Below are 26,003 nucleotides of genomic sequence, written 5' to 3' on the forward strand. Positions count from 1 at the left end.
GTGGAACGCTTGCTTAACGTTACATATGTCAAACCTAGTAGAGTTGTGACAAAGACCAAAGAGGAGAATTCCACGTTAAGTTCATGGCCTTACAGCACACTGTCAGACTAAATACAAGGCAGGCGAGAGACCGCTTAAAATGGACATCTCACTTTTCGCAACTTGCTGTGGCAAGCCAAGAAAATCTGTATGGGAATCTATAACACAATCCAAGAGATCAACCACTTTACACGACCTCATGCCAAGAATAAATAATTAACCCTGTATTAAATACAAAAGAAAGAGTTTGTACAAAAACAAAAGTGAGCTCTCTTCAAAGTGGCGCATGTCACTACTCTCAAAGGCAAAAAACTAACAAACAAACATGAAATGACCAATATTTGGTATGCTCAAATAAATGGTTGAAAGCATGTCTTAGTGTTAGATATTAAAAGTGCAGCAGTGGGGAGATGAGCTGCTCTACACACTCATACAGTTGGTTCACTCTCTATCGGCCTTGTTGAAGATACTGCTGGGTGAACATGTTTAGTTCACTGTCCAACCAGCCAGCTTTATTCCTGTAGAACAAATCACATGTTAACAAAAGTCAAATGAACAAACATGAATAACTGAAATGATTTTAATGTGTCGTCGGAATGGTTCCTCTGATGCATTTCAAACGTTTGGGGTTGATATAAGATTTTGAAAAATGTCTGGTCACACTTTATATTAGGTGTCTTTAACTACTATGTACTTGCATAAAAAAGGGTAACACTTTATAATAAGTATACAGTAATAAAGTACTTACTAATCATTAACAAACTATTAGTTTATAGTTAATGTTTTACACTCTACACTGTTAACATATTAATAGGGGCTATATACAAATAGCGAGTTCTTCATTCATTGTCACTGTAATAAACACAATTCTTATGATTTAATTAGCTTCAAAACATGCAGCGCATATTTATATCATTTATTCCTATGATGGCAAAGCTGGTTTTCAGCAGTCATTACTCCAGATTTCAGGATTATTTGATGAATATGTCTGTACTATCACTTTTGATCAAATTAAAAATCAAGTGTATTAATTTAAAAAAAAAATGTTTTTAAATGTTATCGACCCCGAACTTTTGAACTGTAGTGTATATGTTGTCACAGTAAGATCCATTCCTGAACAAGACTACATATAAACTAACTCCACTGCTGCTAAACATCAAATGCTCATTCAACAGACTCTCACCTGAGCAGTTTAGCTTTACTCTGCAGGGAGTCCAGCTGTTGGATCTTGCTGTTCAGATCCCGGATTTCATCCTCCAGCTGCTGTCTGGTCACGTCCACCTGCTGACACAGCTGAGAGAAGGTGCTGGCCAGCTCCCTGTGTCAAACAAGGATTCAACAACGTTTAAAAAAACTACAGAAAGCAAATCTCTTAAAATAAGTACTTCATAAATTGCTCATATATTAATTTTCTCCACCAGAGGGCAGTAGTGAAGAATTGTCTAAATAACACAACAACATTTGCACTGACATGACGGTTCAGATTAACTCTAGTTCGATCAATCTACCTACACTCAGAATAATACTGGATTAAAAGGCTTTGTATGTTTTGAAAAAGACTTTCACACAGAATGTAAGGCATATTTTACTATCTTCCATGATGGGATTTCTTTGTTTGATGGATATACACCACCATTCTAAAGTCTGAGGTCAGTATTTTTTTCAGAAAGGAATTAACACTTTTATTTAACATTACAGCAAGATTAATTCAACTGATCAAAACGGACAGTAAAGACTTCAATTAAATGCTGTTATTTTGATCATTCTATTCATGTTTTCATGAAAATATTGAAGCCCCCCTGGTCAAAATGTAGTTTTTAATGTTGTTTAGAAGTGTTTTTTTTTATGTGCTTTAAGACAGACCATGTGTAAATTCATGTCAACACCATTGCTGAGTATTTTCTCTTTAAAACTGCAGTGAACCAAAGACAGTCTCAAAAACGCGGTGTGAAATCGCTGGTGTTTCTGACGTCACAAACAACCCGTAACCAATCACGACAACGTGCCGGCGGGCTTTAGCATATCATTAACAGCAAACTAGCAGGGGTCTCAAGAGATGCCAGGTTATCCTGGTATATTTTTTGTTGATATGAATAATCGGGTAGATATAGCAATATAGCGGGTGTATGATGTATATAACGATGATATGATGAACTATCTCTATAACCTATAACTAATAACCTTTCTTCTCCACTGACGTTCTGATGTTTTAAGTGTTTCTGGTGATTGTTAGAAGGCAGCTGTCTGACTCTGAGATCGAACAGGAACATGGTTTGAATAACATTAGCAACACATTATTAACTGTTTGATAACAGTCAAGTAAAAGGCTAATCATATTAATTACTGTTATGTGTCCGACGTTGTAAAGAGCGATACTATTGTGCAGCGTTTACCTCAGTAAGTTGGCCGAGTGAATCTCTGAGCTAGTGTGAGTGAGCGGAGGCAGGGATAATTAGCATATTGATGGTTCCGCGTATACTAAATGAAGCAAGAGTTACATATTTTTTAAATGTGTAATTTTGGTGATCAAAGATAAGTTTTAAGGGATAAAATGATTGATTCCAGGGGGACCTTAAGCAGCACAACTGTTTCCAACATTGATAATAGTAAGAAATGTTTCTTGAGCAGCAGATCAGCATATTAGAATGATTTCTGAAGGATCATGTGACACTGAAGACTGGAGTAATGATGCTGTGACAGATTTTTTTTTACAAATATTAAAATAGAACAGTTATTTTAAATTGTAATAATTCACAATATGACAATGTGTTCACTGTATTTTTGATCACAATGTAGCATTAGTGAGCATAATAGACCTCTTTCATAAACATAAAAAAATCTTACTGACCCCAAATTTTAAAAGGCATAATAAAAAAAGATAGAATATTCCAATTTTAGTGCTATTAATAATAAAAAAACTGTTTGATGGCACCAAACAAAAAGAAAGTCCTTGATTTGACGACTTCTGGAACATAATTTATAAAACAGATGGAATCATTTGATCGGCCTACAATTGGCTACAGCAGAGGTAGATTGAGACTCACTGCTGAACCTGATGGCTGCAGTTGGACCCCGTGTAGCTGACGATGAGCTGGAGTTTCTCGCTGGCGTAGTCCACAAACTGTCTTTTAAACGTTCTCTCTTTGGCCCTAGTGGTCCATGTGAGTCTCTCATACACGTACAGCAGTCCATAGAGACCCACAGACAGAGCAATGAGCCTCCAGCCCACTGCTTTCCAGATCTGAGACAGAGAAATACAATCACACATCCATTTCAGCAAATACTACAACAATTATAATGACTAAAGGACAATCAGATGACATGAATTTGCAGGTTAACTATACAAAACAGTTCAAAAGATTTAAGATTTCAAGCCCTTATGCTCACCACAGCTGCATTTATTGAATCAAACATACAATAAAAACAGTAATATTGTGAAATATTATTACAAATCTAAAATAAATCTTTTCTATTTGAATATATTTTAAAATGCAATTTATTCCTGTGATGCAAAGCTGAATTTTCAGCATGATTACTCCAGTCTTCAGTGTCACATGATCCTTCTAATATGCTGATTTGCTGCTCAAGAAACATTTCTTATTATCACTGTTAAAAAAACAGCTGCTTAATATTTTTGTGGAAACAGTTTTAACAGTGCAAACTGCTTTTTCCCCCAGGTTCTCAGGCATGTGATGAACCCCAACAGACCAAATAATTATTAATTATTATAAGTCGGTATCAGACTTCTTCTGGAAAAAGTGGTTTCAGCACATCCCTAATAAATTACATTTCTAAATATATTAAAATAGAAAGCAGTTATTTTAAATTGTACTTATATTTCACAATATTACCGTTCTTCCTGTATTTTTGATCAAATAATGCAGCCTTGGTAGCAGTGTATATTTGAAGGAACACATGCATTTTGGTGTGTTCGAGATATTTGGTATTTTCTTACCACTCCTCCAACAACTATAATGCCCATTGATGTCCGAGAGGTGAGTGATGCCAATCCTGTTACCATAGAAACCATAAGCTCTTCCTGGGTCATGGATCCTTGAGGGAAAGGAGGCATACTGGTGCTGACCGGAGTGATGGCCAGGGGTCTGGGAACCTGCCAATACAGCACACATCCTTTATCAATTAGAATCAAAGCTAGGGCTGAACACTTAATCAATGAGATATGGACTAGTGTCTGAATATATAAAAGCACAAAAGACTGCTATTTAAAAATGTGAAGTCTGCATGTTCTGTGAGTTTCAGAGTGAATAAGCAGTGCAGTTTCATCTACTACACATACTCAAGCATGTGACACTCGTTTCAGTGTCTGTCATCTCACTATATGAGGGCATGAACACATGAACTTTATCTCCAAAGCAGCGCTAAGAGTTCACAGTAACTTCGTTTGATTAAAAAGCTATCATCATAACATATAAACACAAAAACTCAAAGGTCTTCAGACAACCTGTCCTGACTCCTGTTTAACCTGTTCTGTCCTGAAAGTCCTGTTTAAATTGAAGACATTACAGAAATACATATTATTATTGTACAGTAGTATGTATTTCTCAAAGTAATAAAACTTTATTTTCTAAGGATATCACACACTTTTTCCTCCATGTTTTAATTTAACTGTAAACATCTGTAAATGTTTTATGACTTCATTTAGTACCCAATTTCTGATAATAAACCTGCATATGTGCATAACATCCAGATAAAATTAAAAGACAACACAGAATTTATGAAAAAATAAAACATTTCATAGGGCCCTTTTATTGTAATGCTTTAAATCAAATATTAAATTGTTAAAGTTTTATGAATTCAATTAATTAGACATGTATTTTCAAAATAAAAAAAATAATTAAACCATTAAAACAAAGCCGAGGGAAATTTCAAAGGAAAACAAGAAATTTGGGGAAAATGAAGAAAAAAAATCAGAAAAAAAATCAGAAAAAAAAAATCCAAAAACTATTAAAATAACTTTTTGAAAAACTAAAATGTAATTTTTGTTAAACTTTTAGTACATTGTTGTGAAATTGCATTTCAAGACTTCAATTAATTTGACTATTAATTGACTAATTGATTCCTTAAATTTAATTTAACCATTACAAATCCAGAATCCAGGAGGAAAAATATATTTATAGCGCCCCAAAGATGCTTTTGATGGAAAAATGTTTACACTTATTACAAAAGATCGCTTTGAAACAATCTGTTTTGTAAAAAGCGCTATATATTTAAAGGTGAACTGACTTGACAAAAGCAAGGACCATCTAGGCATGTGCCGGTATCAAATTTTCATGCTGCGATTAATTGATTGAGCTTTTATCACGGTATACGGTATTATCACGATATTTTAATTGCACAAGAGAAACAGATGGATCGGGAGTATCTAAAAAAAACTTGCATCACAATGTGTAATTGTGATTGTCAAAACATTAATTTTATTTTTTAGTGACAACATGTTACAATGTTTACATGGTACAGTTACTGAGGCTACTGTTTGTATTATTGCTTAACACAATTTTCACGATTTCAATTAAATTCTTGGATTTAATTTCAATCTTGATTCAATATTGACTCATTTGGATAAATATTAGGTAGGCTACAGTAGATAGCCTGCATTTAAATTTTTCTCAAGAAAAAATATCTCACATAATGCTGTAAACAAACAGAGAGAAATTAAATATAATGCATACAATATAAATATAATAATAATATAAATATAAAAATGTAATATGCCGTAATTTTCGTTATAATAACAATTATATAGTGACAAGTAAACATATATTAAAATATGTAATATAGTGCACATATTTAGCAAAATACTCCTCTCTATAGCTATTTTCTTATAGTCAACTAACATTAAATGGCTTTCCTGAGGTAAATGTAACGTTCTGTGACATAATTGTTCTCCTGCAGTTTTATTGACCTCTTTCCGTGGTTGAAAAACACTGATTGATCGAAAGTACGTACCTTTCGGTGGGTTGTACTGTATCTTTAATAAAAAGTAACAGATGATCGGTTTACTTGAACTGAGGCGCGCGATCTGTCACGTCACATTTACAAGCAGCAAAACAGTATTTATTGTCTGAATTTCGTTATAAAATGGACAGAACCTGAGAGCTGATGTTTTTTTCATATCAAAAGTAACCTGCTCTGTCTAGTCTGTCGGTGTCAGTGTCCTCTTTGCTCCGCGATTTTTCTCTGCGTGAGAAAATGGATGTGTGGCGCGAGACCGTGTGAAAGTGTCAATTGAGTGAGTCTCAAGCTGAATGCGTGAGAGTTGGCAGCCATGCGGGGGATAAATAGTCGGCAGCGTTCCTCCTTCCGCCGTGCTTCTTCTCCACGTGAGGATTGTTTACATTAGACTAGAGTGCGCACTGCATGCACACAGTGCTTATACATGTGGGGATTGTTTACATCAAAGTGCGCACGTGTTTTGCGCAGCATACGCATTGTTTTTTAAGCGGTTGATGGAAAATAAGCTGATGCGCGTTCTAAAAATCTAAATTCGGATCTATTATTTTTCACGGTATTTCGAAGTCCCCGCGATAACAATATCGTGCATATTCATTACCGCGATTTATCGCATTACCGAATACCGGCACATGTCTAGGACCATCCAAAATGAACATGTGCTACCTGGTCATTGTAGCCCATGAGTGCGCGGCGTGTGTTTTTGGGACCCAGGAAGCGGTTGACCAGCATGGTCCATCCCAGGGAGAAGTGAAAGCTGATGTCTTCCTGGAAGTCACCGCAGAGTTTGTCACAGTTGAGGTCGTAGCTGAGGGCGAAGCACTGTCTGGGCACAATCTTGTCCACCTGCTCTCGAATGCCGATGGGCAGCAGAGGCTTCAGACCCTCTGGAACGATAACAAGCGTCTTGTTAACCTGCTGCTGTTACTGGTATGAGCTGCTTGAAAGCTCACCAAATGAGAGAGATACTGACCTATCATTTCAGTCTGTGTGGTTTGCAGCGCTGCAGTTATCGCACTGGAGCATCTCTCTGACATATTCCTGCCAAGACCGTCCTCTATGTGCCTGTGGAGCTCCTAAAATCAATCATTCCAGCAAAACATGAGGAAAAAAAAAGAAAAAAAATGAGAGCTACCAAAGACAACATTAACTAGAAAATAAATCCTTAGATTAATCACTATTAACTGCTTTTATCTGTATACAGCCCTATGCAAAACTGAAAATTAAAAAGGACGTGTCCTCGTCCCAAAGATGAGCTCAAATTACATTTTTGGGTAGCTGGGGGATTTCCATGCGGAGAGTTACATGTTGATACTAAACATTAACCAAGAGCGGATAAAGCAGCGTACAAATAAAGAGAAGACATGGGTGGACATCAAGTCCAACTCACATTCTTGTATACTTTGAGCACCACTTGTGAAGGATGAAAGTCCATGTGGTAGTCATCCACTAGTACAGCCAGTCTCCGGATCTCCTCGGCCATAGCATTAGATACCTACACATCCAGATGAGCAGGTTAAAAGGTGGAAACAACCTTGCAAATGCCAGTTGTACTATGGTTGAAGCTTAAATTGTAAACAAAAGTACATTTCTATGAACAACTATACTTTAATATAGTACATTCAACACATTACCCCATCATTATAGAATATTACTCAGTGGATTTGTATGATGTGCCAAAAAAAGTCTGACATTACACGTTTACATGAAGTTTAAATGTTTGATTTCAGCCAAACTAAAACAAAAATGTGTCTTTTAAAAATATCATTGAGCTGATTTAGTCCAACAGAAATGGCTGATTTTTTAAATGCCCAAAGTACATTTCGTTTTTTATGCGTAAACTAGGGTATGTGTACAGTGCATACGGTACACACACAGCCCAATCTTTCTAACTTTGTATACTCTGTTTGCCCAGGCCTGAAAGAAACAAAATAGGCAATAGCTAACATTTCTGAAAAAGACAGAAAAACAAGCGAGTCATAAATGGAGCATCACCTGTTTCTCGACCTCCTCTGTGATCTTTTTGATTTTGCTTTTGCAGTCCAGTGTGAGCAGATCCAGCTGTTTATCAATGAACTCCAGCCTGTCCTCCCTCTCCTCCCTCATCTCTAAACAATGAATCCTGAACAAAACACAAAAAATCATTATACTAAACATTAATTTCAGTCTATGCATAGTCAACTATCATTCAAATATAACAAACCAAATTATTTTTAATAATACTGATCCAAGACTGATCCACCATACCTAGAGATTGGCATGGTTTTATTTCAGTTAGCCTAATAGATGGTTTGATTAGCATTGAGCATTAGCATTATGGAAAGTACCCCATGCCAATCTCTAGGTCTGGTGAAGGGTATGTGATGATGTGGGGCTATTTTAATTCCAAAGGCCAAGGGAACTTTATCAGGATGCATAGTATCCTGGATCCATGAAATAACTGGCCTTTAAAAATAAAAATCTGCCTGCCTCTATGGGAATTCAACATAGGGGTGTCCTGACTAATGCCCTCTGTATTTTAAGGAAGAACATTTATTTATTTACGATACATTATTCATTCACAAAGAAAATAGGTGTCCTAAACGGTTGGATTTTTCCTCATTTTTTTAATTAAGGCATTAAGATCAATTTCCAAAAGATGATTTTTTTATTCCTCTTTTTAGTCAACTTTAGCATGGGTGTATTCAGCTCTGTAGTTTCACTTTATTTCGCCAGTCTGGACGCTAACCAATCAGACCTCAGATACCGCGAGAGGTTTTAAAAAATAGTGGCGACAATATCTACCCTGGCAAAAAGTGGTGGGGACATGTCCCACCCGTCCCATCTGCAAATTACGCCTATGCATATACATAACATAATAATGAGAACATGATTGTAAAAGAATGTTGTAAATTCTTTGTGCTTTAGTTGCCCGTGTTTCAGCGTGTTGTTACGGGAAGAGCGCATCCACTTACACTTTCTGGCTAGCACGTCACTAAAAGTTCACATGCATTTTTGCGTCCTTTTGTGCAGATACAAGTTGTGATGTTACGTTTATGTTGTGTATCAAGGATATCTGATTAATCTCATTTAGGATGTGTCATAGAACAGGTCACATGTCTTCAGTTTACTGTTGTTTATTCACTCCTCAGCTTCACCTCATAAAGCTTTCTTTTTTGAAAATATTGATGCATTATTGATAATCTAGTGTTATTTTTCAAGTCATAATTTGATAGGCATGTAATATTTTTATTTACATTAAAGTAACAGTTTTAATTCAAATATTTGTATTATCGCCATGACGGACATGCCACGCCCCTATTTTTTTTTAAATATATCAGTACTCGAAATTAAAACATTTACAAAAATACCCATCCCTACTGGATATCATCACTAATTTCAAAATCTGACTCTACTATTTATATCACTTCCTCAGATTGTAACAGCACACTCAGGCATTAAGCTAATGTCAATGTCACCAGTGGATCAGTGTTTAGTGTGATGGATTACTGCTAAGAAAAGCAGGCGCCTTTGCGCTCACCTCTGCTCTTGAGCTGCAATGTGCACAGAGTCCATGATCAGACGCAGAGATTCAGAAATCTGCTTGGCTCTCATTGTGTGCTGCTCGAACTTAGTCTTCACTGCTGACTGGGAGATGCACTCCTGTAAGCATACACGCATATATGACAGTCAGACAAACACACAGACACGTTGAAACAAATCACACTCCCGAAACCCAACAACACTCACCTCAAAACGTCTTTCAAAGTTCTGAAACTCAAACATTCTCGCTTGAAAACCTTCAGCTAGAGCACCACCTGAAAATCCAACAAGAATGGCTTTACAGGGGTCATGTCATGGAAAAGAGGACTTTTCTTGCTCTTTCAAAATAAGATGCTTAAATGTACATATACATTAATGTGATCATGTGAACGTTGTAAACTTTAAAGAATATTTAACTCAACATTTGTAATGCAGGTTTTCCCAAAATAGGGGTTCGCAAAAGCCTGGGTGTTCAATGATGAAAAACTAATAATTATTAAATTAAAATTACATCAATTGAAACATTCAAATAAATGGGGCTGCACAATTAATCGAAATAAAACTGAAACCGCAATATAGCTTATAACGACTATCAAATCAAATGCTGAGATTTATTAAGACTTTAGGTTTTGAAGACATAAATATTAGTATTATAACTATCAAAGTGTCAAATAAAATTTTCATTATAATATTATTTATTGAGTTAAAACTAATAATAAAAACTATTATTTAATTGTATTAGATTCCTTAAACACCAGTGTCAATGTACTGAGACTATCACAACTAAAGAGGTTCGAGTCCTCTTTAATGTCCATTTACATCATATCGCAGTTCAAATCGCAATACTGTATAGTGTTTTGTTGTGCAGCCCTAAATATAAAGAATTTTAAAATAAAAACATTCAAAATAAAATATTTACAGAAAAATGCTTTATGTTGTAAATACTTAACGTCTATGAAAAAGTTTGTAACAAATCTACCTGCTTCAGGCATTCCCTGGGCTTTCTGGACACGTGCCTGCAGAACTTCTTTAGCAGAGACGAAGAAGATCCGATCACTGGCCTGAGCGCGATCCACCACCCGCAGCTCATCCACTAAAAAACTAGAGCAGCGGTCCATGTGCTGCCGTCTCACCTGACAAACACACAAGTTTCCTTATAAGAGTGCAGAAACACCATGTAACATTCACATTTGGTTTCTAAAAAGGCTACAGGGACTACAGATGAAAAATAGCCTTTTGGCTAATTCTGGCATATTTACAGAAATGTTTATTAATATCCACTGTCCCTGTAATAAAAAAAATAAAATTAAAAAAAGGTCCAATTTGTTTGCTTGATTTAAAGGCAGGGTAAGTAAAAATCCCCCAAAATACTTTTTTCCAAATTTGTTTAAACTGTCTTTATATATCAATGCATAATTAAAATGTAAGTAATCTGGAAAAGACATTATAAAAATCGAGTGTCTGTGGTCCTCTCAGGACTGCAATAAACACAGCTCATTATACCATTCGGGACGAAAGAAAATATTGGCTGGGGCCAATGATGTTTTCGTCAGTGATGACGATAACGAAATGATTTCGTTGACGCACTTTTTTTTAATGACGATAACGCGACGATGACTAGCTAAAAATGGCTCTAAGGTGACTAAAACATGACGAGACGTTTTCGAGTTTTCGTTGACGAGACGGAACGAAAATGATAATGAGTCTGACGTTCACAATGCATGTCATTTCTGCCTGTTTTGCGTGCAATCTGTCTGTATTAAGCTAAAAAAAAAAGTATCAGCAATCCTGCCGTTTCCTATCCTTGTTTTGGGTAACGTTACGCGCAGCACCCGGCCGCCGCACACGCGCACCAGATTCAACGCAACAACAACACAGGTTTTAACGTAGTTTAGTCAAGTCAATGGAGTCGGACAAAAACTACGATAAAACCTGTTGGAAAGCATCTTTTGCAGCGATTTTTGTGTGAGCATATCAGTGAACACCCCTGACCACTCGGTGAGTTTCACGTCTTTGTAAACTAAAGTTTAATGCGTTTTATGAATGATTGTTCCAGTGCACATAGACGTGTAGGTGGGGGGTAAACCTAAAATTCTCGGGACAACAGCATTTGTCCAAATTTCAATCTTAACCGTTCTATTTCATCAGAAACGATCTTAAAACAGGGCTTTAAGTGTAAAATACCGAACTAACCATTGAAAGACCAAATTGTTTACAATATTCAGGAATTGTCTTATTCATTTTTATGCTCAACACACTTCAAGTGTCATGTTTGTTTCATACTTTATATTCAAGTATGCATTCCTAACAACCTATGTTCAATGCACCATATTATTTATTTATTTTATTATTTTGTTTCAGAATGTTTGCAACTTTGCAGTTTGCACAAGTTAAAGATAGACAGGGTTGTTTGATGTTTGTGTTTACAAATAATATGCATCTTGTTGTTGCACTGGCAGACAAGTTGAAGTGCAAGTTGTAGATCATAAGTATGTGTTCCTCAATAGCTTATATTTTGGGCACGTTGTTCATTGCACTTTAGCAATTTCTCAAATAAAGCCACAATAATGTAATAATGTTTTTATTCCTGGCTTTTTTGGAGTAAAACAGTGATTCCACTGTTACCACTTTATCTGTGTTTAATGTTGTAGTAGCTCAATTTTTTTTTTTTTGCTGTTTAATAGGGATGGGCATTATTAATCGACGATCGATAATTGATCATTAAGAATTTCGTCGATCATGTTAATTTGTTATCGATAAAAAAAAAAAAAAAAAAAAAAAAAAAAAAAAATCCTTTCCTCTAAATCCTCGCTTGCCTGGCTTATGCTACTCCGAGCTATGTCTGAACTTTGTATTTTGAGCACTTCTTGCGTTGCTTTTGCCTCTTCACGATGACTCGCTTGGTTTAGTCCTCAGTTGTAAGTCGCTTTGGATAAAATCGTCTGCTAAATGACTAAATGTAAATGTAAATGTAATATGGTTGCGTTGCGTAATGTGAGCCTTGAAGCAATGAACCGCTGGATTGCACCACTGCAGACGGGTGGAAAGTGAACGGAATAAGTTGTTTCCCGGGCTGGTCAAGTTAGCGCAGAGGTACCTGTGCATCCCGGCAACGTCAGTCCCCTCAGAGCGGGTGTTTTCGGCGGCTGGACTGAAGAGTTTGTTTACACTCGACCTCGACGCGTCCGCACAAGCACGAGCAAAGGTGCGCGAGGCAAAAATGACGTCATTGCGGTATTCGGCGTTTTACAGGCGAGCGCGTGGAGTATAAACGCCTCGTCCGTTTGCGGAGACTCACGCTGCAGAGCCAGGCAAAAGTATAAACGAGGCTTGACGGTCACCATGTTGCGGTCGCGTCTGACCCCAGGCCCAGTCCATGTCATCAACATGCTTATCTTTCTCAACAAAAATCAGTAGACTGGTGCAGAAGTTTTATGTGAGTTAATAGATATTTTTTTTGAGGCTTTGTTAAGTAGCCTAATTTGTTGCTAGGTAGGCTAATCTCTCTCACACTCTTTCTCGACTTCGTACCTTGGATAGTTTTGAGTTACATTGAGTATTATTATGTTTTTGGTTAAGTTATTGTTTAACATGATTTTTTTTATTATTATTTTGGAACAAACGATCGGGTCTCTGTTTGAGGACGCCAACTCGCAGCTGCAGGTTTTGTTGCTTTTTAGAGCACCGCAGCGCATATTTCAAGTTTAGCCGAATGTCCAGTTTAACTGCCGCAAGTTGATTATCTTGTAATAAAGATCTCATCGAGGAAAAACACGCTGTATTTTTGTATTTTCATTGCATTTTTAATTTATAAAAAGTTAAATAAATAATTAATTTTAATATATAAAAAATATTAATGATTAATCGATAGTCGATCGTTAATTCTCCCGACGATCGACTAAGAAAATTTAATCGAATGCCCATCCCTACTGTTTAAACTTTAAACCATTCCTTTTTTACTGTGATTCCTGGTGAAAATAGCATTTAATATTCATGGAAAAACTATAACTTGAAATATGGGGATAAAAGGTTTCTGCCCAATGTGACAATGAAGTACAGCTTGGCAATGGCAGCACTGCATCTCCATCAATGAGAAAGTCTAGTTTATTATGCAAAGGTTTTAAGGTTAGCTGTTGTTTTATGAATTGCAACACTTGCTACAACCTGTCAAACCTAAGCCCATTTCCGATACTTTTTGGCCTAAATTAATTTGTTAATTTTTTTTACTAAAATTGACTAAAACTTGACTAAAACCTTTTTGTGTTTTAGTCGACTAAAACTTGACTAAAACCTTTTTGTGTTTTCGTCGACTAAAACTTGACTAAAACTATTATGTTTATAAGTGACTAAAATGTGACTAAAACTTAAAAGCATTTTCGTCCAAAAGACTAAGACTAAAACTAAAAGGGCTGCCAAAAACAACACTGGCTGGGGCGACTGGTACTCTCCCTCGCTACCATGGATACCGCCTCTGCTGATACAGGAGCAGCCCAAATGCGCGCACCCGTTTGAAGAGGCACGGAAGCTAATAACAATTATGGCAGAGAAAGAACAGTCAAAATTCTCAGTACCTGCATATACAGGCAGCGAAGTCAAACAAGTTAAAAAAAGGAAGACAGTATTTGAAAAGGCTATGAACAATAAATCAAGAAATCATACGAGAGTCAATATCGGCGTGGCTTTCCAGCGGTGGCGACAACTGAGGGATCTCAAGGGGCTGAAAAGTGACTCCATGATGGCATTATTTCTGCTGGACAGGTAATCTCGCTGTTTTCATTTTGATGGCATTTATTTTTTCATGAAGCATGTATCACTAGCACACGTAGCTACCTAATATAGCTACCTAACGTTACGTAGCATAACTAACGTTACACTGGCTTAGCTATGACAGTGTCACTTTGGTGTCGACTGTTATAACGTTACTGTTAGTGAGCCAGGGTTGAGACGATAAATAAACAATAGGCCTATCTGCAGTTGAAAGCGGTTTTGTTTAATTTCGCCAAATCTAACTTTAGGTTAAAAAGTTTAGGGGATCTATTTTTATACCTAGCTTTACCCTCTGCCAAAACTTTGTTCCTATGTTCACCGTGACCTCTACCTGCTCCGTTTTTTTCACGTTTGGTTTGTTGTTATATGCTCTACATATGTTTACCTATGTCTTTATGTTGTATCTGTATGTGTTATACAATATATGTTGTGTGTGTGTTATATTATCTGGTGTCTGCAATGCAGTTGTGAGAAGGTGTTTGAGTGTATTTTACTCAGTTTATCTGTAAACAATACATCAGAGCCAACAGTGCTTTCATCGTGGAAGCTCTTACATGCAAAACACCTGTATATGTTATGAATCTTACAAATTCACCTTCATCACAGTGTAACTGATAGTAACGGCAAACGTGTATCAATGAAGCTATTTATAGCTTTGCCTTATATTGAGTTTGATTCGGTTACGAGCTAGTAAAATATTTTAAACTTTACCAGTATCGATATGCGAGCTTGATAGTGTGTACTAACAGCCATGTAAATTGTTTATATTCATACTGATAAAGTTAGTTATTTTATTACTTGTGATTCTGACATAATGTCACTACATGCACTGCGCTCCTCTCTGCTCGGCGCTGGTAAACGCGTCCGACTCTTCCAGCTGAGCGAACGGCCGGGATCGCGCATTCATGTGTTTTGGGGGCGTGGCTTTGGAAGGAGCCGAGAAGGGAGGGGGTGGGAGTTAATGGAATAATGAGCTGTGTTTATTGCAGTCCTGAGAGGACTACAGACACTCGATTTTTATCATTTCTTTTCCAGATTACTTACATTTTAATTATGCATTGATATATAAAGACAGTTTAAACAAATATGGAAAAAAGTATTTTTGGGGATTTTTACCTACCCTGCCTTTAATGTGTAAAGCAGACACAAAAAACTTAAAGCTTCACCTTGTCCTTTATTTTGTAAAAAACTAAAACATGCTTAAAGTATTAGGTTCATCAATATCAGGGATGCTAACGGTTTAAAACATCTCAGGGTAAACAGACTAAGAGAATGTGTCATGTAAGTCACACCTCTTCCATGTACTCGGGCTCGCTGGCTGAGGCGTCCCAGCGGTTGTTCAGGATGAAGATATTGGGACTGGAGAGACGCTCGTTCACTTTGTGAAAGAATGATTTTTCCTTTAAGAGGGCAGAGGGGAGACATATTTTAAGAAGCTGACACCAGTCCACTTTAAAATTACTTGACAACCTCACAAAGACTGGAGAAAAATAGAAGTTAATCATGCTCGACAAGTCATATTTTGCATGGCAATAAAGATTAATACACCAATCTTAACCACACATGAAATCAGTGTGAATACTACTGCACTTTGTCTGTGTCCATAATGCTGTAATATATAGAAAATATTGTGTAAAGCTTCTGCTTCCACATTTAATTAGCCTTACCAACTGAAGTTCGTATTAAACTCACCGTTTGCATTAAAGTTGACTCTGAATTGGCCACCAGCACAAAAACGTCAGCATCAAGGCAGAATTTGTCAATCCAGCTGTCCAACTCTGTTGTGACATCGATGCCAGGGCTTGAAAAGGAAGATTTCATATAAGTTTCAGACAGACTGATATTACTAATGTGACTTCTTATGCACTTAAATAGTTATATAATGCAGTAGGCTTATAATGCTATTGCATTGGTATCCTTAAACATCATATTTATATTAAAAAAATGATCCAGCAAAGCAAATATAATAAATAAATACATGCAAACAAAGTTTAATATGTGCAGAAATTAATGATCTTAAAATTAAAACAGGCAATGTATTATGTTAAATGACGACATTTCTGATAATACATTATTTATTTCCTAAAAATATGTCAGTATGTCTCAGGCCAAACTGTCCGGTTTACCTGTCCACAAGTACCAGGTCATCCCGTAGCAATGCACACTTTGCTTTAGGCCACATAACACACACAAGACTGCCTGCATCCAAATCCTCATCCTGATGTAATGCATGGGCCAACTGGTTCACCGTCTGCCAACACACACACATGTACACACACACATTAGCATTACCAACATTTTTTAATCAGACTATTTTAAAATTAACTGAAATTTAAGGAGTCCTGTCATGGAAAACATTATTTTACTCACTCTTTTCAAATACACATGACATACTGTGCAGAAGTCACAAGCACAGAGGTTAGCCAATCAAAACAGAGGTCCCTAGATACAAAGCGAGTGAGCAAGAGGGAGATTAGAAGAAAGACTAGAAAGAGAGATGGCTGAGAGACATTACAAAAGAGAAAAGGTCAGAGGAATATTAGTGAAAAAAAACGGGTTTTAGAAAAGCTTTCCAGCATTAGAGAGACCGAAGCAGGAAGGCCTGAAAACAGATGCTGAGGTTTTGTTGTTTCTGCTCCATGTGAGTAACATGCTTTTGCGGTGTTTCACAGAACCAAGATATGCTGTTGTTGTAATGTTAGCTTTAGTAACAGGACAGTTCTGAGTGTCATTGTTTGCCTAGATCTGTGTGTTGCTGGCGACTAACAACAAACTCTTGCTTACATACTCTTGTGTACTGCATGTTAATTTTTGTTCTTCCTTGTCATTTGTTCATTATCTTCGCTTTACTTTTCGTGAAGCATTATTTTGCTTCGCTTCAGTTATGATAAAGAGACTTCCGATCTTGCATTGTGTGTTCATGCATTTTGGGGGCGGAGCAATGAAGGGAGGGGTGTGTGTTTGTTTCGCTTACTGCACTTTTAAAGGGAGGCACAATTCTCAAATAATTTAGAGCCACATTGCTCAGAGCTGTGCTTTAGTGTACTGACAGACAGTCAGCACTGTAAAACCCCTCTTTAACAAGTTTAGGGCCAAATTTACTAACAGCTTGCGCCAGTGCAAAAACCTCTTTTGGCATCAAGATTTACTAAAGACTAAAATAAAAAGCACTGAAAAGGTGTGGACGCAGTTATTTTTGCATATGCATTCACGCTACTTTACCCTGTTGTCTCTTCATTCATCTAATCTAAAGCAGAATGCACAGGTTTACTACTGAGGTGTTGTGGAGAGTATTTTCTGGAGTCTGTTGCCGATTCTTTATTAAGGTGATATATTTTTTTGTTTTGTTTTGCATTTTTACAGCATTACATTTAGATTTTATTTCTTATTATTTCATGTAATGATAATACTGAGATCAAATGGCTGGTTGGTTCTGTAACAATCAGTGGAAGTTACCTCACTTCCTGTCAGTGTTTGTCCGTGTTGCAAACCTGCTGATTCCGGTTTGCAAGTGAATGGAGAAGGGGGGAAAAAAGGTAATAAAACAAACAAATCCGGAAAAGCTTCATCCAGCAATAAAAGCTAAACTAAAGCTTATCATAGTCTCAGTTTTGGGCGACACATGATTTGATGGCATGTGCGTGGAACTTCAAACGTCTAGCTACACAAAACTGGGCCTATTAAAGCTTTGGGTTGCTGACAAATTTAACAAATCGATAGGTGTGAGATTATCAACCAAACATCTGTGGTTGCAAGAAGGAATGCGCCAATAGATGATACGGTGTATAGACAACAGTCAGAGATATCGCCGATAGCTGATGCCTTTGACATGAAGAAAATAACTGGGTGGTTTCCCCATTGATGTATAAATGTATTATTATTATCAGGCTAGTATTATTATCAAATTAATATTAGGGCCTACAATGAATTTGCCTCTGCATTATTTTATAACGAGATCACTGCATAACCGACCAATAAATAAAGGTAGTTGATATACTGTTATCAGCATATGTTGAGGTAGATTCAGCTCCCGTCATTTCTGAGAGAACGGTTGCACCGTTAATGAAGCAGCAGCTGCCAAAAGCTCCGTTTTTGCTTTTACTTTCTGTAGTAAATAACTGACCTTAATAACACAACTCTCGTGCAAAGTTTGCAAACTGCCTGTGTGATATCCATGGGCTCGCCTTTTGGGTGAAATACTTCCTATGTGACAGGACATTTTTCTTTATCACCAACTACATCTTTGCTTGCAAAATGATAGACAATGAACTAAGTAAATAACTAATTAAATAAATGAGTATATATATACACAAGTAAATTAATGATTCAATAAGTACACTTTTGAAACCCCCCACCTGATAAAAGTGTGTATCGCCGATCTCACAGGCTGACGATAGACCAATATGAATATGGAGAATTGCACACAACACTAGTTGCAAGCATACACCAGAGAGTAAAGGATCACAAGTAATAAAGCTACAAGACTTAGGGAACTGTATGACCTTTGGCCCACTCTTGGGATGGAGTGCATTTGTTTATGTCATCATGCACTCAGGCAGGACAGAAATGGCCTCTTTTCAGACACTGCGAAAAGCATTAAGGGAACGACTGTGTCCTACATCCTGAAGAGTGTATACACATGTAAACTACACACACACACACAAAAGCATCTATCATCCAGATGCTATGTTCACATTGTCTGTAGGCTAATTGGACTAAATTAAGCTAGTAACCATTGTTCTGCATGTATGTTCAGTCGGGTGAAAACAAACCCCGACCAACGCCAACGGGTAACACACTGATCCGACAAAACCCAACAAACGTGTTTGTTGGCGTTTGTCTGTGCTATGTCAATTGGCCTTTATACTACGGTTCTGGGGCCGTATTCACAAAGAATTTTAAGGCTAAAAGTAGCTCCTAACTGGCGAATTTAGGAGCAACTCCTAAAAATAATGGGCGTGTCACTCCTAACTTTAGGACTCCTAATTTTTTTCACAAAGAGTAATGTGTGTACTTTTCCCTAAAAGTAGCACCTAAGTCTGGGACAGCTTAAAAGAAGTCGAGAGGACTCCTAACACCTATTCACAAAGGATTGTAGCGCATACCACCGCCTCTCGCAGTCTCTTGCTGCATTGATCTGCAAACAAATCCTCTCCCATGTCTCACGCTTAGTTTTGCTTGATATCCCAGTCCCGAATTTCCCTTTTATTATGTTTTTTTTTTTTTTCACCACCAACTGGGCCAGCAGCAGTAACTGATCCTGCGTCCAGTTGGGCTTTCTTTTCCGTTTTGGCAAGTTCATCATCCACCGTCATTCAACTATTACATTACTTCAATAGGAGCAACATTTCCTTGCTTTAAGTAGTCTATTTAGGCTAATATGATGTCAATTAACCAAGCAACTGTTAATGCAAGTGTCGTTTTTTTCATTATTAGGCAAGTGGCGGTTTTCATTGGGGTATTAGCCTACCTTGATTTAATTTAATTTACGACTTTTCTCTCTCTCTCTGCCTTTTTAGAATTACACTTCACTGGGGCCTGCACAAATATGTCATTATATATGCATTTCAATGACATACTATTATTATTTTGTGTAGGACACAGACATATTTAGATGTCGTAATTCCATGATTTGTTGTGTCTGTGTTATGTTCCGCATGATGGCCCTGTCATCTAACAACCAATCACCGTGATCATTGCGAGGAAGCTCGTGCATGAGAATTGACGTCATCCATAGCAACGAAGACTCACTCTTAGTTTAGGAGTTGTCATTTTTCCTTACTAAGAGTAGGTCTGAAAGGCGTTGTGAATAACTTTTAAGAGAAAACTCCTAGCTAAAATATTTTAGTGCGATTTAGGAGTACTCCTAGTGGTAAGATAAAATTCTTTGTGAATACGGCCCCAGGTTAATTTATTGTTGTAGGCTGTAAGGACCTTTGCAATAAGTCAAATAAAGTGGCGACGTGATATGGAACTGTCATGCGGTCGACAGACCTGAAACTACTTCATAGCTGTGCGTTTACTGGAAAATAATTGCACTCCTTAGAATGCTATATCAACCAATCAAAATCAAGCATTCAACACCCATGTGGTACAATTGCAAATAAAGCACCATTTTCATCCCATGCGCAGATGAAACACAATATAATAAATGCTGCCATGTTATCCTACATTCAGAGGAGAGTGCATGATGTTTGGGAACGAAATCGTGCAAGACAGTTCTGGGAGTCCAGCTGGTTAATCCAGTTATCCAGCCAGATGATCTGTTGAGGCAAAGTCACATGGATTTTGTTGCCAATCCAGGAATTTATTTGGTAAATGCGTTTCTATCATAGCTTATGTGCATGATTTGATTTTTTTTTTATGCGGTTTTATATTTTATACACATCTTCACAGTTCTATTCAGTGTTTTTTCATGCGATATCATAAAATTCACACAAAAATATGTGAATGGAAACATAGCAATTGTTAGCTGCTGATATTATGCTTTATCTATTGTTGTGCAAATGTACAAGTCAACATGTTTCTTTGTTTTTCACTATATCAACCTATACATTTCAAAAGTCTCATCTCTACGTGTTTAAATGCAAGAATTAAAATAAATAAATCTTTGCTGTAAATATTCATCTAATTGTGTCTTTCTCCTTTTCATGCACCTCTGATAAACTGGTAAGTACAGTGACATGCTCATTCCCAGCATTCTTCTACAGTAAACAATGTGCTTTTAGGTATCGCATGCACGTTTCCTCAGCCCTGTAATATATCAATGCAGAGGAAAGGTCATGAGACGAGTCCTAAATGACAAAAACGTGCGACCTTGTGACAGCTGGCAGGAAAAGGCCCCGACTCATGTGGGTTTAATTATAGACTGGAGCTCATGTACAGTCAGCCAAGATCTATAGACATTCATTTAGCAGCACACAAGCTTTTGCCTTATTGCCCATCACAGACCACGTCTGCTCAATGGTTTCCAATTTTATCACATTGATACAAAAATTTAAGCACGATATATTAATGACACTTCAGTATTGCTATTTACATGTCTAAATGAGGTACGTACATGCATAAAAGTTGTAGTAATGTTTTATTTTTTCTTCTTCTAATTTTTACTGATTTTCACAAACATATCACACTTTTAGGCAGCATTTACACTGCAGGTCTTAAGGCCCAATTCCGATTTGTTGACTATAACCAATTGACGACCAGCTCACATCATCTTTTAAAAAGTGACCCATATCCGATATCTGCATTTACCCTATACACACAAAACAACCCAAGATGGACGCACTGACCCAGAATACCCAAAAAAAGAAAGTAGAAATGGTGCCAGTTGCAATGGACGCGGATGAAATGATAATACAAATTTTGCTTTCCGCAACGTCTTTAAAGGTCAGCAAAACATTGGGTTGAGCCCTCATCCTCCATTGAAAAGAGTCATGTGATCGAGGTTTGTGTCCACCTGAGTTGACGTCATTCGCCACCGTCACTAATTACAATGACGTACGACTCGCATTGATGGGAATATCCGATCTGTCCACTTACATGGCAGATGCAAATGCACGCATCCGATTCATCTCAGATTTATTTCCACATGTTTGAATGAAACCTATATCTGATCTGTGCCACATGGGAGGAAAACATTGGAATTAGGTCACTTGAACCATGTAAATGCAGCCTTAGACACAGTAATTTTAGCACAATGTAATTTTAAATACGCTGTAATCTTATTTGTGAAACTAAGCATGCATATTTATTTCGGAGGTATGTTTATTTTAGTTTGAAATGTGTACTTTTTCTTTTGTGTATATATTATGTATACTGTGCGTATATTATTGTTGTCACGATACTGGAATTTCTAAATTCAATACAATACCTTGAAAAATATCAATATTATTTCCCATTTTCATTAACAGTGAAAAATTGCCTCAAAATTCGAACAGTTAATTCACTTTTGATTATAGTCAAAGTATTTTCTCATCAACTGAATCTCTGTCTGTGATTAAAATCTCATAAACTGATTTCTAGAGTTTGATGTTACCATGTTGTTAAATAATGCTTATCGATCTCTATTTTTCCAAATTTTTAACAAAAACTCCAGCGTTGAGTGCATTCTGACCTAAACGCCTCTGATGGGCCATTGCATTGAAACCGTTTCAAGAACACGTTGTAAATAGAAACCATTGCTTCACAGAGCACTCACACATACACCTCTGGCACGGTCATACTAGTGAGACGACAAAGGGGTGTAAAATTGGCTTTAGAAATCTAAGTTAAACTATCAACATTATCATGATATTCACGACATTCCCTGATTATATAATGTCAGCAAAATTACCACACTATTTATTTACTAATATTTGATTTATCATCGAGCCCAATTGGTAATTAACAACAACACTCCAAAATGAAGTAGTGTGCACACAAAAAAGGGATACTACTTCGATATAAAACAACATTTCTCTCGCCTCATTCAATAAATCTTGGATTTATTATTTTCTCTTTAGCTACATTTACAAGCACCCAAAAAAATCCATTGGTCAGTTAAAGCCTTCATGTAAACACCTCAATGAGTCGGATTGAAAACGACACTTATACTCGCGGAGTATAAAGTTTAGGGTTCATATGTACACAGAACTTTCAGAATCTGAAATTGGATTGGACTCAAAAAAAATGAGTGCACCAAATACATACTGAGCTTATCATAGTCCAATCTGGCATTGTCTCCTTCACGAAGTACACTTGATGCTTGCTGATTAACTTGACACTTGATTTATGACCAGCCTTTGAGCTAGAAGCACACCTAAGATGCTGCCTTCATAGACAGCTCACAAGCTTTTGGAACAAAGCATGTGTGTAGTGTACACTGTAGGTTTACTCAGAATACTAGGGATGCACGATGATATCGGGACAACATCGGTATCGGCCGATAAAAGCTTAAAATGACCATCATCGGCATCGGCCGATATGAATATTTCTGCCGATGAGTCTTGCCGATAGGTGGCGTGTTTCCTATGCGCACGTGACGACCGTGAACGAAGCATGAGCGCCAGCAACTTAAACTTCCAACTAGGGGTGTGCGTCTCACGGTTTTTGATCGTGGACGATTAAAATGTCTCCACGATCTGCTTTTGAAGAAAAATCATAGTATCGTGCATTCTATCAGTTCAATTCTGGCGCCTTCATCTCCACATACTGTACAACGCGACGTCCATTCACATCACATCACATGTAAACGCAGAGGTAGAGTTACACTCACGGGACACTGCAATTCACAAAAGTTCATTGTTTGCATGTGCGTCAAAGTCTTGCTAGGTAAACATGTCATTCACGTGCTGATGCGCTGTTCTAACATCCGCTTTTCTGAGCGCGTACACCCGGCGCTCACAGGAACTAAAAGCCTGTCACAGCGCCTAAATACTGGACTAATCTTTCGAGTCTTATTGCGCTGATACTGTCAAATACACACAAGGTTTACATAAACAAAGTTGGTTATGTCTAAAGTGAAAGCAAACAGAGAAAATCTGCTTGTCAAATGCGTGTATATTAGACGCGTCGCGTTACTCGCGTGCAGTTCTTAAGGAGACAGTAATAATATTCTGCCGCTTGTCTTTAAAGAGATACTGCACCCAGAAATAAAAATTCTGTCTATCTAATGTTGTTTCAAACCTGGATTCATTTCTTTCTTGTGCTTAAATATACTATGGAAGTCACTGGAGTACAGCAACTGTTTGGTTAGCCACATTCTTCCAAATAACTTTTATAATTTCAACAGAAGAAAGAAACTTGAGAGAGTAAATGATGACAATTAAAATTTTTGGGAGAACTATCCCGTTAATGTTAATAAAACAACAAAACACAGAGGAAATCACTCACTACTCTTGACTGAGAACATTAATAGAAGCTTTAATAAGCTTTTTTTGCACTTAAAAAAAAAATACAAATATATCGGTATCGGCATCGGGCAAAATTAGTTTGAAAATATCGGCATATCGAATATCGGCCAAAATCCTATATCGTGCATCCCTACAGAATACGGTTTCGGCTTTGTCAATATTGCAACACTACATGGTTACAATTCTAGTCTCAATGTTCATGAAATCTGAAACACAAGTTTAGCTCTACAGGGTGTCTTCTCACTTGTCAGACTGAAGAGATTACACACCATCATTAACACCTCCAGTGAGCAAAGCTCATTTATTTATGAGCTATTATTTATGTGGTGGGCGTTCAGGCGCAGTATGATCCAGGTGAATGCTGCACATTGGTGGTGGTTGAGGAGATTCCTCCTTCCATGTAAAGCGCTTTGAGTGCCGAGAAAAGCGCTATATAAATGTAATGAATTATTATTATTATTTATGGTTGCTATGGAGAGATGCACTATGTTATGCAAGAGGCCAATTTCCATTCCCACTCCCATTGCATGGGTCTTATCTGACTGAACATGTTAGACACACCCAAAGACTCAAACAAAAGAGCTCCAAAATCACTTAAGAATGGCTTTATGACAATAAGAAGGAAAAGTTTTTACTTTAACACTCTTTCTTTCATCCGATCCTTCGGTGAGCAGGAAAGCCTCATTGCCATCGGTGCCTTCCACCCGTAAGAAGCAGTTGGTGGTGTGTCCGATTCCAGATGGCAGCACTTTGTCCCAGAGCATGGCGTTAATGACGGAGCTCTTCCCGTTACTGGTTCTGTAAATGCAAAAGGTGTGACTTAACCCAAAGTAATTCAGTTTTGACATGAACACTTAAGCTGACAGCATTCTTGTACGCGTTCCGCTCTGGCTTGCGTCCAGTCCGTGTGAAGCCATTTTAGTCATCAGCACAGTCCCAGGGCTCCAGACTAACATTTGAAAGCAGTAACACTGGGGAGTGGGGGGATTTTTAACCATAAAGGTAATTTAAAGCTGCTGTCCATAACTTTTTTAAGTTAAAAATAATCCAAAATAATTATATAAAAAAAAACTTATTCTGCCAGTGGTCAAAACTATCTGCTTGCCATAGCTAGATTCAAAACGGTTAGCTTGTAATAATGATTTTAATTCCAGTGGTACTGGTGGGTTTCCACGGGAAATTCGAGCATGTCTTTGCGTCATTACGTCACATCGGCGGGGCTTTTGAAAAGTGCGTGAACTCCGTGTTTTGAAAGGGATTCAAAACGGAAGAAGAGACGGCCTTTTTCTGCTCAAGTAAGACATTTCAATAGTTCAATCGTGTAACAGTACGTTTTCTTAATTCACACAGTTATGGAGTTTCCTTTGTTGTGCCTTTCTCGTTTTGCTATTATGGAGAATATGAATTCTGAACTACACAGGTAACCATAAAACACATTCAATTTAACATTAGTCACGCAATGCTGATGTTGTTAACATGAACAATTTGAGAACAAAGTAGGCTATAATTTGCACGGTTGCTGTAAATCGCGTTGATTAAATCTAACGAAGCTTATCATGTCGAATGCTTTTCCCCCCTTAGTTGGTCAGAACAAAAATGGATGTTACTTACTTGTTCAGAAGACATTTTCTTATGAAAATTCTTATGTTGGTCAAACTTTTAAAAAGTGAATCTGTGATTCTGTATGACAGTATCCACACAGCGCGGTGACTGACAGCAGCACTCGCCTCAAAGCACTGTGTTCATCCGCGTTGTTTCATGCCGATTTACAACCCACGTAAAGATGATAATTCCGCGAATCACTGCAGTTAC

The 26,003-nt window shown here is 37.3% G+C and overlaps 1 protein-coding gene across 2 annotated transcripts in view; it reads right to left on the reverse strand.

Moving 5' to 3' along the window:
• Window positions 1-224: 224 nt before the first annotated feature.
• Window positions 225-26,003, reverse strand: part of mfn2 (mitofusin 2) — a 40,205-nt gene continuing 14,426 nt past the window's right edge. For both annotated transcript variants that reach the window (XM_056246795.1, XM_056246796.1), the window contains exons 4-18: window positions 24,827-24,989; window positions 16,425-16,549; window positions 15,991-16,099; window positions 15,591-15,698; window positions 10,511-10,664; window positions 9,739-9,806; window positions 9,530-9,651; window positions 8,005-8,131; window positions 7,400-7,504; window positions 6,983-7,085; window positions 6,676-6,896; window positions 3,995-4,150; window positions 3,084-3,280; window positions 1,223-1,357; window positions 225-557 (exon numbers count right to left, since the gene is read on the reverse strand). In XM_056246795.1, the coding sequence (XP_056102770.1) occupies window positions 488-557; window positions 1,223-1,357; window positions 3,084-3,280; window positions 3,995-4,150; window positions 6,676-6,896; window positions 6,983-7,085; window positions 7,400-7,504; window positions 8,005-8,131; window positions 9,530-9,651; window positions 9,739-9,806; window positions 10,511-10,664; window positions 15,591-15,698; window positions 15,991-16,099; window positions 16,425-16,549; window positions 24,827-24,989 (1,963 nt within the window). In that variant the 3' untranslated portion in view covers window positions 225-487. The remainder of the gene's footprint in view (window positions 558-1,222; window positions 1,358-3,083; window positions 3,281-3,994; window positions 4,151-6,675; window positions 6,897-6,982; window positions 7,086-7,399; window positions 7,505-8,004; window positions 8,132-9,529; window positions 9,652-9,738; window positions 9,807-10,510; window positions 10,665-15,590; window positions 15,699-15,990; window positions 16,100-16,424; window positions 16,550-24,826; window positions 24,990-26,003) is intronic.

The sequence above is a fragment of the Rhinichthys klamathensis genome, unplaced genomic scaffold, assembly GCF_029890125.1.
Source record: "Rhinichthys klamathensis goyatoka isolate OS25496 unplaced genomic scaffold, OSU_Roscu_1.1 h1tg000040l_1, whole genome shotgun sequence".
In the NCBI taxonomy this organism is placed as follows: Eukaryota; Metazoa; Chordata; class Actinopteri; order Cypriniformes; family Leuciscidae; genus Rhinichthys; species Rhinichthys klamathensis.